The following is a 14,509-nucleotide window of genomic DNA, read 5'->3' as shown; positions in this document are numbered from 1 at the left end:
GCCCATGTAAAAAACAAACAAACAAACAAAATATAATAAAACAAGAAAATGTTTAAAGATGTTTCCCTTTCTTCCTCCCTTCCTTCCTTCCATCCTTCCTTCCTTCTCTGTCTTTCCTTCCCTTCCTCCCTCTCTCTTTAAAAAAAAAAAAAAAAAAGACCCATCAGGAATTACATGGAACTCACAAACTCCTAGATGGTTTTATTAGTCCCACAGATTACATCTTGCCTTTTTGAGTCTCCCATGGGGAAGCAGCAAAGTCTCGTGGAAGAAACATGTAAACAGACTATTTGCAATACACTGTGGTAAATCTTCATCTGACACTGATGGGAATATATAATATAACAAAGTAGAGTGTAACTTTAAACTTGAATGGCTGTGAAATTCCAATTAGCAAGGGCATTTCAAGGTGAACCTACCAGTGTAACAAGAACAAGGCGAGTTCCTAATTCTATAATCTGTTAAACCACGATGTTCTAAACAAAAACTGTGGGTACAATTCATAGCAATTCAAAATAACAGGTCTGGAAGCAGGTCCCCTGCGCTTAACTCCTCCACTTTTTAGCTTTATCATTTTGGGCAAGTAACTTAAACATCTCTTGGCTTCAGTCTCCTCACTTTTAACAACACAGTGTGGATAATAATAACAGTGCCTGTAGAGCCAGGCGCTGCAAGCTCTGTATCACTCCACTTATCAAAAACTTTATTCACAAAATCAAGTCCACATCTTTTAGGCATTCATAGTGTCCAATATCTGATTCCAATCTACTTTTCCGGTCTTAATCCTTGTCGGACACCCCCCCCCCCCCATTTCCAAGAACCATATGGATCCAGTGTCACTTCTGCAAACCAATAAGCACTTTCCTATGCCTGTTCCTCATCTCCAGCAGCTCCGTGTATAGGACCTTTTCTTCAGTATCTTTCAAAACCTTCTTCTCTAGGAAATTAACTCTTCCTCCCCTACAATTCTAAACTCCACTTGCCTACTCGTCTCTTCAGTTTACCGTTATTTCTCCGGTTTTACTGTTTGTTTTTCAAGTGCCACCATCTCTCCTCATTAAAGCTGTGAACTTCCTGAGATCAGAAGCAAATCTTTTTTCATCCCCATTCCCACCCCACACCCCCAACTGTGCCTATTCAGGCCTGGAAAAGGGCTACCAACTGTAATGGCCGCAGTTCGAGAAACTGCTTAATTTCGCATTAAGTTTTTATTGCTTTCAGATCATAAAATCTCGACGTATTTAAAAATCTGAAGGCCATCCTTTCAAGAAAAGTTCTACGCAGCTCCCACACGAGTTTACAATGTGGTTATTCTCGGCTTCACAAGTTGTGCATGTGTCGCGGAGGGCAGCCTCACGCCAGTCCGTATGGTACTTCGAAAGGAGAAAGAGGAGGTGGCTCCGAGAGCAGCACCGACGGCGCTCTGGTCTCCTCGCCAACTTGCTGCGTGCCCGGCCGCGCTCGTCCCTCTCCTTCGCTGCGGGCTGCTCCAGCCTCCCCTCGTCCCGCCGCAGCAACAACCCCGAGAGGCGGTGCGAATGGCGCTGCAGGTCCTGCTCGGCTTGGCTCGGGCCTAAGCCGCCGGCCGCCCTGCTCGCGGCCCCGGGCCTCTCCCCGGCCCACAGCCCGGGGCCCAGCCCGCCGCCCCGAGGGGAGCAGGGGCACTCGTTGGGCTCCGCGTGGCCCCGGGGGCGGAGCCGGCCGGGAGGGCCTGGGGAGAGGCCGGGGGCGGGCGGCGGCCTCCGCCTACCCTGACACGCACCCCGCCGCCCCCAACCCCAACCCTTTCTGGGTCCCCGGCCCGCGTCCGCGGCCCGGCAGCCGGTGGCACTCGCACTTACCAACCCGCCTGGGACAACGCCGCGCCGGGAAGCTCCGCCATGGTAGCTGCTTAAGCCGGTGAAGGTGGGGGGCTGGGGTGAGGGTAAGGGGGAGGCCTCCTACTTGAGATCAAAAAAAAAGAAAAAGAAAGAAAGAAAAGAAAAAGAAAAAAGAAGAAAAAAAAAACTCCTCTGGTCGGCTCTGCAACTGGGCATGCTCAGTGCGGCCGTCGCTTCCGCGTGCGGGTTCCGCTCACCGCGTTTTCCGAGCGACCGCAGGGGCAGGCGTGGTGTGGGCCCAAGAGGCTGCGGCCGCCCCTGGACGGGCTGGGGGCGGGAGAATGAAGGTCGGTTTGCGAGCGAGGACCACGCAGACTTTGCTTGTCCTCCGAAGCCTAGTGTTCGTTTCTGTTTTTTTGTGCCACTTTTCTGAGTTGCACGCCTAGCAAACTAGTAGGGAGGTTCTCTTTGCAATGCAGAAAGTAACGTCCGTGTTTCCAGCGCCAACAGGCGGTCAACTCAGAGAAGGCAGGAGAACGCCGGGTTGACAGTGCGGGTGAGGGGCAGCGCTTCCATAGCGCTAACAGGGCCGCGTTTCATGCGCTAACGCTCCTAAAACAGGTGTGCCCAGTCCACTCTGCATAGGGGGAAAGTTTACCTTCCTGCAGAGATTGACCCCACCACCCTGCCTGTCATCTGCCTGGACGCAAGGAAAAAAAAAAAACAGACTGCATATCGGGCTTTTTTCTAGTTTTCCACAGGCGGGTCGGGTTGCCCAGATCCGACACCGCAATGAAAGGGAATAATCACTCCAAGGAAGGCTGCACTTAGGACGTATGAGGAAATCGGGCGGTTGTGTCAGTGCTTATTTTTCCTGTCGCCGTCCCGACGCGACCCTGCGACCTTGGCGCGGGCACCACCTGGCTCGGCCTCCACCAGCCCCTTGGCGGTGCCGTTCTGCCACCGGGAGGCCTGAAACGCCGGGAGGGTTCCCGAATGGGCATGCGCGATAGCGGCGCCGACGACGCTCCGGCGCGTTTGGGCGGCCGAGGCCCACGTCAGCCAATCAGAAAGGGAATTGCGGACTGCCGAGGCCAGGAGGGCGCAGCCGGAAAAGTTTGCCCCACCCTTGGCGGTCCTATTGCTTCTGTGGCCCACCCGGAAATAAGTGATTCCAGGTGGTTTGGTCGCAACTGCCAAGAACTGGAGAGTTAAGAATTTAAGCCCCATTACTCCCTCCTCACTAAAACTGCCTCTTCTGAAGCCGCTGTCTGGGAGCAGACTGTGGAACTAGACACAGCCGCTCCCTGGAACTGGGGAGAAATCAGCAGTCACAGAAGGCAGAGAGCAGTCGCCTGGGTGGAACTAAAATTCTTTATTTCAAGTTTTGCCTCTTTTTAACTGGGTTATTGTTTGGAACTCCCAAAACTGCTAAGTGTATAAACGGGATTCTTTCCTGAGACCTAATGTTAATATCTTTCCAAGCTCGTTGCTTAAATACTAATTTTAATGAAAATGTTTCTGAACTCTTAGAATCAGAGATAACTCCATCCTCTTCCCTAACAGCTCTCAGTAGTATGAACGTTTTCAGATCGTACATATGCTACCAACGTATTTCAATTCCTAGGCACCAGCCATATCTAGGAACAAGGAGATTTACCATTTAAATTGCTAATATGTTAATGGTTAAATGACAGCTTTTATCAGTTATTTACGTTTTGCAACTAGTACAACTTGTTATCTGTGAAAAGGATATGCTGTGCCAATCAGAATTCCTCAGCCATTAAATATGAAGCTTGCGCATTTGTTCTCAGGTTCAGTGTATGGTAAACTTATAGTAGAACTTTAATAAAATCCTACCCCCGCCCCAAACACTAACTTCCCTTAGGACGCTCCTTAAAAAAATGGATTGAGGGATCACACTAGCGAAATTTGGCACTTATGATCATCCAAATTGGATGTTAAACCTTGAGGGGGGGAAATGATACTATAAGTAAATAAATAAAAGGGAGAGAGAATAAAAGCTTTTCTGTACAGAATAATACTGACTAATAAATGAAGAAGGAAAGGGAAAGAATTAGAAAACATGTTTGCATTCCAGATAATCAGTCTTCATCCAGGCAAAGTTCATCAGTGGATGCTAAAAACCATTGGGGAAAGGTTGTAGGTATAGGATATTCAAACAATCTCAAAGTATCAAGCCAAAAATTTCTCATTACAAAAGGGAAAATGTACTTCCTTAAACAAGCAGAGTTTACATCATTAATAACAGAACATCTAATATTATGTCCTTCCTGATGTACACAACATCTTTTTGCTAAAACATTTAACCTGAATTTAATTCCACTTCTGTGCAGTGGTTCTCAACCAGGGGCTTGATTTTGCCTCACCCCCAGCCTCAAGCTGGGAGACATTCAGCAGTCTGGAGGATTTTTTTTATTGTCACAACCTGGGAGAAGGGTGCTTCTGGCAGCTCGTGGGTAGAGGCATGGGATACCACTAAATATCCTACAACACACAAGACAACCGCACCACCACCATCACCAGCAAGAAAGATTTAACTGGCCCAAAATGACAATAATGCCAAAATCAACCTTTGTACATCTAAACCCTCTCTAGATCTAAGCACATTTAAAGGACATATGAAGGATATTGGAAAAAATACAGGGAAAAAAATGAACAAATCACAGAACGTGGTATATTCTACAAGAAATCTAGCCTGGAGTCTTTAAAATAGGCAATATAATTTTTAAAAAGAGAAAAACACTTCCAGATTTAAAAAGACTTGGGACCTGGCTACAAAAGACAATGAGCTAGTCTTTATTGAATCATGGACAACTACACATGGGCCATATGTGTATATATGTATATACACACACACACACATTTTGTAGCCAATTAAAGAAAATTATAGAAGTTATGTTTTCTATAGATAAGTCAAGTACCAGGGAAAATGATAGTAACTGCCTAGATGGAGGAGAAAATGGTTTTCCATTTTTAATGAGATAAAAACAGTGGTTTATAGGAAATGGGAAATATACAATGAGCTGAAAGGAGAAATCCTAAGAATGACATAAAAGTGGTGTTAGGTACAAAAAGACGAAAAGATGTTAAATCTGTTTGGAGTCAATGATGTAAATTAACAGGAGAGAGATGAGAGGGATTAATGACATTCACAATGGCTTCTTATTCCTACTTGCTAATATTCTCATATCCTTTTCACTATGAGAATCTTTCCCTTAATTATAATGACGGAGGCAAAACAGGTGAATGGACTCTCAAACTAACAGAACAGTTGGAAAAAATAACAAAATTGGTACAGAAAAATCCAACAGACTTCTCTCCCAGATAACTAGAGTTACCAACTTTAACATTTTGCCTAATTTGTCATATCAGTCTTTCAGGCCATCCGTATATTCATCTATCAATACATCTATCAATCCATCCATCAATTCATGCATCCATCTATATGTCTCTTTATTTTCTAAACATTTGAGATTAGGTTAAATACATCATGCTCCTTTAACGTATAATATTCCCTGTACATTTCCTAACAACAAGGATATTCACTTATATATCCACCTTAAGTACAGTTACCAAGTTCAAGAAATTTAATATTGATTTACAGCTTAGATTCCCATTTTTTTCACGTCCCAATAATGTCCCTTTGAGACTCTCCTCCCTTGCTAAATCCCATTTAGGATCATGTATTGCATTTAATTGTCATGTCTCTTTAGTTGCTTTTTCTCTTTAACTGTAGGAACATATAAACAAAAAAACTTTCCCATCTCAACCAGTCCCACATTCAGAGGGATTAATTACGTTCACCAACATCCTATCAGAACTTTCCTATGAGCCCAAACAATAGAAATCCTACACCCATTATTCTCAACATACTAAATCTTTAAAAATCTCATTCAGTTTGGTAACAATTTAACTTCAATAACACAGATAACTATGTTCCTACGTCCCTCTGACCCTCCTCCCCCTTATGTAGTTCTTGTCACAATTGCATATTTATACATCATGAGAGTAAAACGCTGATTTCTTATTTTTATGCATTTTCCTTTCAGATCCTGTAGGAAGTAAAAAGTGGAGGTACAATACAAAAATACAGCAGTACTAGCACTTATATTTACATAAGTTGCTATACTTACTCAAAATGTTTATTTCCTCAAGTGTCTTTGATCATTTTGTCTAGTACCCTTTCCTTTCAACCTGAAGAACTCCCTTTGGTATTTCTTTTAAGACTGGTCTAACGGTGACAGAGTCCCTCTACTTTTGATTGACTGAGAATGTCTTAATCACTCCCGCCTATTTTTTTGTGAAAAATAACATGTACAAATAAGCATTAAATTTCATAGTCTTCCTCAGTTTTTAAAGACAGTTTTCTGGCTATGGAATTCATGGTTGGCAATTTTTTCCTTTCAGCATATCATCCCACTGTGTTCTTGTCTCCGAGAAATCAATATATAATCTTACTGAGGCACCCTTGTATGTGACACATTGTTTCCCTATTGTGGCTTTCAGGATTCCATCTCTTTGGCATTAGATAGTTCGATTATGTCTTGGTGTGTGTCTACTTGGGTTTGGTCTAGTTTGGAATTCATGGAACTTCTTAGATGTGTATATTCATGCCTTTCATTACATCGGGGAAGTTTTCAGTCATTTTTTTCTTTGAATATTCTCTCTACCTTTTTCTCTTTTCTTCTGAGACCTACAATGCATATGTTGGTATGATTGATGGGGTCTCACAGGCATCCCAGGCTCTGTCCACTTCTTTTTTTTTTTTTTTTTTTTTTGGCATGGGCAGGCTCCAGGAATTGAACCCAGGTCTCTGGCATAGCAGGCAAGAACTCTGCCACTGAGCCACTGTGGTCTGCCTTTTTTGTTGTTGTTGTTCCCTTTTGTAAATTCTTTTTTCTTTCTGCTCCTCAGACTGAATAACTTCAATTGTGTTATCTTCAAGTTCACTGATTCTTACTTTTGCCAGCTGGAATCTGCTGTTGAAACTTTTAGGCAATTTTTAAATTTGTTTCTATAGTTTTCAGCTATATTTCATTTCCTTTCATGATTGTCATTATTGATCTTTTCTTTGTGTTCATCTATCATTTTCCTAATTTCTGTAGTTTTTTGCCCATGTTTTCCTTTAGCTCTTTGAGCATGTTTAGGACCATTTTTAAATAGTCTTTTCCTGATATATTCAAGGTCTTCTTCATTTTTGGTTTCTAATGCTTTATGCTACTCTTTTGCATAGGCCATTGATTCCTATTACTTTGTATGTTTTGTAATCTTTTGTTACAATCTGGACATTTTGATATTTTAATGTGTTATCTCTGGGACTCACACTTTGAGGTGTCTGTTCCTTAAGCTTATGTCCAGTTAGTGTTATGACAGGCAGTCCTGTGAATGCCAGTAGCTAACAAAAAAAAAAAATTAAAATTAAAGGAAAATAGAAAACACATGTCCCAGTCTTTGCATATTGGTCTATATGTGCTCTCCTTCAGAGTTTAGCTGTCTAATATAATGAGTTCAGGGGATATGCCAAAGCAAAAGCACAGACTCCTCCCCAGTCTTGCTGTACATGCAGCTTGACATGGGCATGCCTACTTGGTCCTAGGAATTCCCCTGTTTACGTAAAAACAAAGTCCTCATTCCCCAAGGAAACACTGTTTCCTCCCAGTCTCTGGTACCTCACTATATGTGCCACAGTTGGCTTTCTTTAGTCCCAGACAGTGGTGATTTGAGTATGGTCCTACAGGGTTCTGTAGAGAGATCTGCGAGCCAGCTCTAGGCACAACACAAGCTCAAAGATGGTGAGCCTGAAACACATGTCCTGATTCAGTCCTTCAGGTGGCCTTCTGTCAGGTTGGCACAGACACACATGTACTGTAGTATGTCCATAGAGATTACTTTGCTCACTCTAGAACTAAGACCAAGGACCTCCAGTGGGAATGTAGGCCAGGCTCTGTGGCAAAGTGGTGAAGGGTTGAGGAAGGTACCAGCAAAGATGCCATGAGGTTTTCCTACCATTTTTAAGTTGCCTTTTTCTTGATTCAGCCTTCACTTCACTAATGCAACTCTTTAGCTATTTCTGTAACTTGAGAAAGATGTTTCTGCCAGTTCTTACTGGTTGTTGAAAACATCTATATAGGGACAGAGCTATTGAGTATCTCATTGTGGTTGCATCTCCACTTGAGATCTTTTGACCTTAAGTCAGTTACATTCCAGCAAATAATAAAGTACCCTGTGACTGTGTGCTGCTTTGAATCTGCTGTATACCCCAAAAAAGCCAAGTTCTTTAATCCTCATTCAGAATTTCTGGGTGAGAGCTTTTTGATTGTTTCTATGGAGATGTGACCTACTTAACTGTGGGTGGTAACTTTTGATTAGGTAGTTTCTATGGAGATGTGTCTCCACCCATTCAAGGTGGGGTTGCTTACTAGAGCCCTTTAAGAGGGAACCATTTTGGAAAATGCTTTAGCGCCACCAGAACCAACAGAACAACCAGAACTGACAGAGTCCACACAGCCAGAAACCTTTGGAGATGAAGAAAGAAAATGCCCCCGGGGGAGCTTCAAGAAACCAGAAGAGAAAGCTAGCAGACATTGCCATGTGCCCTTCCAGCTGAGAGAGAAACCCAGAACTTCATCGGCCTTTCTTGAGTGAAGGTAACCTCTTGTTGGTATTTGGATATTTCCATAGCCTTGCCTTAATTTTGACATTTTCACAGCCCTAAAACAGTAAACTTGCAACTTAATAAATTCCCCCTTTTTATAAGCCATTCTGTTTCTAATATATCACATTCCAGCAGTGTGTAAACTAGAACAGACTGACTTAGATGACCCACCTTCAGGAGCCCTGAAGAACTTTGAGTTTATCAGAAAATTTGCTAGAAGCCTCAAAATAGGCAAAAATATTTTGTTTAGAAAAAGGAAAAGGATACATTTCAACAAGTAATGCTAGGACAAGGTAGCCACATACAACAGAATGAAGACAGACCCTTTCCTCACATCATACATAAAAATTAACTCAAGATAAGCCATAGACATAAATATAAGAGCTAAAGATATAAAACAACTACAATAAAATACTGGAGTAAATTCATGACTTTGGTCTAGGCCATAGATAATGACATCCAAAGCAATAGCAAAACAAGAAAAAGTCCAATATATCTATTGGACTTCATCAAAATTTAAAACTTTGTGCTTCACAGCACATCATTAAGAAAGTGAAAAGAAAATCCACAGATTGAGAAGAAATGGGAGCTTGTATCCAGAATATATAAATACACTTACAATTTAATAAAAAGACAAATGACTCAATTGAAACATGAACAAAAATTTTGAATAGACATTTCACCTAAAACATATATAAATGGTCAATAAGCACATGAAAAGATCTTCAGTATCATTAGGGAAATACAAGTAAAATCACAATGAGATACATTCACACCCATTAGAATGACTACAGTAAAAAAGACAGACAATAGCAAATATTGGATAGGATATGGACAAATTGAAACCTTCATACCTTGACAGTAAAAATGTAAAATGGTGCACTGCTTTGGAAAACAATTTGGCAATTCCTCAAAATGTTAAACTTGGAATTACTATATGAACCAGCAATTCACTACCAGATATATACCCAAAAGAAATGAAAACATATGTCACCCAAAACTTGTATATATATGTTCTTAACAGTATTATTCATAAAAGACAAAAATTGGAAACCACCCAAATGTCTATCAACTAATTATTGGATAAGTAGTGGGGTTCTGGTGATTGTATGGTATGTGAATTTATCTCAATAAGACTGCTTTATAAATAAATAAAATAAAAAAGGAGGCTGAGTGTGGGGACACAAATGGACATTTTCACACTGTTGTTTCTGGCAGCAGTATTCCCAATCCACAATGAATGGAGGTGGCCTCAGGGTTCAATGATTGAGGAATGGAAGGGGGAACTATGGTGTATACAAGTAATGAACTACTGAGCAGCCACAAGAAGGAATGAAGTTGTGAGGCATGCTACAAGATGAATGAACCTTAAGAGCTGTACGTTGAATGAAATGTCAGGAACAAAAAGACAAATTTATCATGCCTCAATCATATGGACTAACTATAATATAAAAATTTGGTGAACTAAAATTGAGAGCAAGGGTTATCAGGTTGGGGCCTATTGTATAGAGTCCTGAAGTGGAAGCTGTTAACAGCAGTCACATATATTCAGGAGATGTAACTGTTAATTCTAAATTCTGACATACTGCACAGTTTGTATATAACATGGTCTTTTCCAGAAACTTTGGGGTATTTATTTTGACACCTGAGACTCAGAATTAAAGCTCTGAAACTGTGAAAATCAATAACACCCCATACAGGAGCTGTTTAAAAAGTTGAAGAAGTGGTCAGACATTGAGTGGAGATATGAATGAAGCTGATCTGGATAAGACTAAGGGGTATCAGAAGACTGGATAAAGGGTGACATCATCCATATTTTAAAACTTCAACTTCTGTGTAAGACTAAAGGGTGAGATGTTTATTTGGTGCAGAATTTATATTTTGGGTAGCGCATTTCCTACTTTAGTTTGTATGATCAGATTAGTTGAACTAGTTTGCTAGTTGCCAGATGTGATATACCAGAAATGGAATGGCTTTAAAGGGGAAATTTATTAAGTTACTAGTTTACAGTTCTAAGCCTGTAAAAATGTCCAAATTAAAACAAGGCTATAAAAATGTCCAATCCTAAGGCATCAGGAAAAGATACCTTGGTTCAAGAAGGCCAAAGACCTTCAGGGTTTCTCTCTCAACTGGAAAGGAACATGGTAACATCTGCTAGTTTTTTCTCCAGGCTTCTTATTTCATAAAGCTCCCCCAGGGACATTTCCTTCTTCATCTCCAAAGATCTCTGGCTGCATGGGCTCTGGTAGTTCTCGTGGCTCTCTCGTCGTTCTCAAGCTGTCTCCAAGATGCTTCCTCTTTTAAAGGATTCCAGTAAACTAATCAAGACCTACCTGGAATGGATGGAGTCACATCTCCCTCTCATCAAAGGTTAATACAATTGGGTGAGTCACATCTCCATGGACACAATCTACTCAAGTTTTCAACATACAGTACTGAATAGGGTTTAAAAGAAATTGTGCCTCCACAAGATTGGATCATGATTAAGCCATGGCTTTCCTAAAATACATAATCCTTTCAAAGCAGCACAAACACCATATGTACATGGAATCTTGAATAAGGTGTTATATTTTCTTGGTTTTTCCAGGTTAGTTTGATGCCCGGGTAAATCCCAGAGTGATTTGGACAGTGAATAAAGTATTTATACTCCCCTTGGGGGAATGGGGAGAAAGGAGAAAATATTCAACTTTCCTTTTTAAAAAATTTCTGATATCCTTACAAGCAGAGGGGACAACTAAATCAACAGGCTGAGCCTTCAATCCTGGGATTTGCTCCTGTAGAACTTATTGCAAAGGATAGGCTAAGCCTAGTTAAAATTAGGCGTAAGAATCACCCCCAGAGAGCCTCTTTTGTTGCTCAGATGAGGCTTCTCTCTCTAAGCCAACTCAGCAGGTGAACTCACTGCCATCCCTCCTACATGGGACATGACTCCCAGGGATGTAAATCTCACTGGCAGTGTGGGATAGGAAGCCTGGGATAAGTGGGACCCAGCATCAAGATATTGAGAAAGTCTTCTTGACTAAAAGAGGGAAAGGAGAAATGAAACAAATTAAAGTGTCAGTGGCTGAGAATTTCAAACAGAGTTGATAGGTTATCCTGGGGGTTGTTCTTAAGCATTATACAGCTATCCCTTTTCAGTTTATGGTATATTGGAGTGGCTAGAGGGAAGTACCTGAAACTGTTGAGCTGTTTTCCAGTAGCCTAGATTCTTGAAGACAATTGTATAAAGATAGAACATTTGCAGCGTGACTATGTGGTTGTGAAAACCTTGTGTCTGATGCTCCTTATATCCAGGGTATGGACAAATGAGTAAAATATATGAGTGAAAAAATAAGTAATGGGGGGGGGGGACAAAGGGTGAAATAAATTGGGTAGATAGAAATATAGTGGTCATAGAGGGAGGGGTAAGGTGTATGATATATATGAGGTTTTTTTTTTTCTTTTTCTTTTTCTGGAGTGATGCAAATGTTCTAAAAAATGATCATGGTGATGAATGCACAACTATGTGATGATATTGTGAGTCACTGATTGCATACCATGTATGGAATGTATGTGTGTGAAGATTACTCATTAAAAAAAAACTCTAATAAAACTTTTAGAGATACGTGATTTTAAAATTCTAAAAATAAATAAATAAATAAATAAAGGAGAATTGTAACCACTGACTACAGTGGGTTTACTGTTATTGTAGTTATTATCTTGTGTTAACTGAGTACTTTATAACATTAATAGAAAAAAACAATAAAGGGACATCATATATGCAAACTATTCTTACAAGGTTCAGGGGAAAATTAATGTTTGTATGTTAAACATTGGTAAATTTGGGTATTGGGTGTAAAGGAGTTCTTTGTACTATTCTTGAAATTTAAAATTATCCCAAAATAAAGTAGTGAAAGAAAAAATAATAGTGGGGATTCTACAAACTAAAGACCAAGGAATTTACTGTTAACCCCCACTTATGATTATAGACCTTATTATTTAAAAGATTGTGTTTTGGGGCAGTGTGACATTGGCTCAGCAGGCAGAGTTCTTGCCTGCCATGCCAGAGACCCAGGTTCAATTCCTGGTGCCTGCCCATGCAAAAAAAAAAAAAAAAGATAGTGTTTTAGTAGAAAAAGGAATCAAAAGAGTTACCTCAATTGTTTAACACCTAGAATTCATGTCAAATGAACCTGATTGTCCTTTTTTATAAAAGAGCTTCTTAATAGTAAATCCTATTGCCATCAGGATAGGCTAAATTATGCAATGCCAATTAACAACTGCAAAATATTAATGGCTTTTAATCAAAAAGGTTTTATTCATCTGTCATGCTATATATTCAATGTGGGTACCTGGGAAGCAAGACCAGTGATCACAGTAGTCATCCTCACTCCAAGCCCCTGACAGTGCACTCACCATCTGGAACACTGCTGATCCAAATAGTGGGGCAAAAGAAAGCTCTGGGAGGGTGGGGGTGGGGGAGTGGGGTCTTACACTGGAAATTAAATGCTCAGCCAGGACTGGTCGTAAGATCACACAGGAAGCCAATCTTCCTATGCTGAAAGGTAGAGAGAAATATTCAGTGAACAGGATTAATGGCCGTGGTTGTCAATGAGTTGCTAATATTTTTGTAATAACAAAACCCTGTAAACAACCTACATATCCATCAGTAAGGCTTTAAATAAATAATGATGAATAAATAAATAATGCTGCTTCTATAGAGTGGTTACTATGTAAATATTACCAAAAATGAAGTAGATCTGTATGTGCTCACATGAAGAAGTCTAAGATATATTAGCCAGATATTTATTTGATAAGAATAAATGCATTAGTATGATGAATTCCTACAGATTATTTTAAAAAAGACAACCAAACAGAAAAATGAACAAAGTATATGCATAAGCATTATCCAAAAATAAAATCTAAATAGTCAATGAATATCTGAAAATGTTTAACCTCATTAATGATCAGAAAACTATGAGAGACCATAAAAACATTCCTTTTCATCTAATTCAATGATATAACCAGTAGACAATATTGGCAAAGATACAGGAAATTGATTCTTTAATGCACTTACTGCTTATAGGAGTAAAATTGATAGAATCACTTTGGAAAATATTTTAGCTATATATAGCAAAAAGTACATGTGCTATGATCAAGCATTTCCACTTCTAGATTACTTATTCTAGGGAAAGATATTTAGTGCCACATTGTTAAAAATAGTAAAAGATTGGAAACAATTCAAATGTTCAATTGGAGAGAAATTGGTAAAGAAGGGTAATATATTCATAACATAGAATGGTCTGTGCAAGCTTAAAGGAATAATTTAGACTTCTAGATACCAGCATAAGTAGATCTCAACAAATAATGCTAAGTTTAAAACAAAACAAAAAAAAGCAAGTTGATACAGAGTATTACATTATTTCTACATGAAATTTTAAAAGTACATACTAAACTACATATATATGAAGTCCAGCAGCACTCTCTGCAATGATGTAAATATTTTAAAGCTACGCTGTCCAGTACAGTAGCCACTAGCCACATGCAGCTATCAGCACTGGGAATATGCCTAGTGTCATGGAGCAACGGAGTTTTATTTAAATTACATTAAATTTAAATGACCACCTGTGATTAAGGGCTACATATGGGACAGCACAAATAATTATGTCTGGAAGTATAGATACAAACATATGTATGTAGAAGTATAAAAATAGATCTAAAGGATGCACAACAAACACAGGATATTGGTTGATTCTGTAGAAGTGGGGAAGGAAGGAAATGAGTCCAAGGGTATTGGCAAAGAGGATTATTTTTGCTTTAGCTATTAAGTTTATTGCTTTAAAAGAGAATGGAAGCAAGTAGACAATAGGTTAGTTATTGATGTTTGGGTAGTAAGAAAAGGGAAGCTTTTATATTATTTATACTTTTGTTACATTTTAAACTTCTCAAGAAAGCTACTTTTTAGCTTTTGATGCATTTGATTGCATCAAAATGCAATTGTTTCATAATATGGGGAAAAAAGAAGCCAAAA

The 14,509-nt window shown here is 39.8% G+C and overlaps 1 protein-coding gene across 1 annotated transcript in view; it reads right to left on the bottom strand.

Moving 5' to 3' along the window:
• Window positions 1-2,796, bottom strand: part of TDRD3 (tudor domain containing 3) — a 269,944-nt gene extending 267,148 nt beyond the window's left edge. The window contains 1 exon segment of the mRNA XM_077158398.1: window positions 1,842-2,796. Within this exon segment, the coding sequence (XP_077014513.1) occupies window positions 1,842-1,882 (41 nt within the window). The 5' untranslated portion in view covers window positions 1,883-2,796.
• Window positions 2,797-14,509: the final 11,713 nt, after the last annotated feature.

Source organism: Tamandua tetradactyla, chromosome 4 (assembly GCF_023851605.1).
Source record: "Tamandua tetradactyla isolate mTamTet1 chromosome 4, mTamTet1.pri, whole genome shotgun sequence".
NCBI lineage: Eukaryota > Metazoa > Chordata > Mammalia > Pilosa > Myrmecophagidae > Tamandua > Tamandua tetradactyla.
Note: the sequence above shows the minus strand (reverse complement) of the source record. Positions and strands in the feature narration are given on the sequence as shown.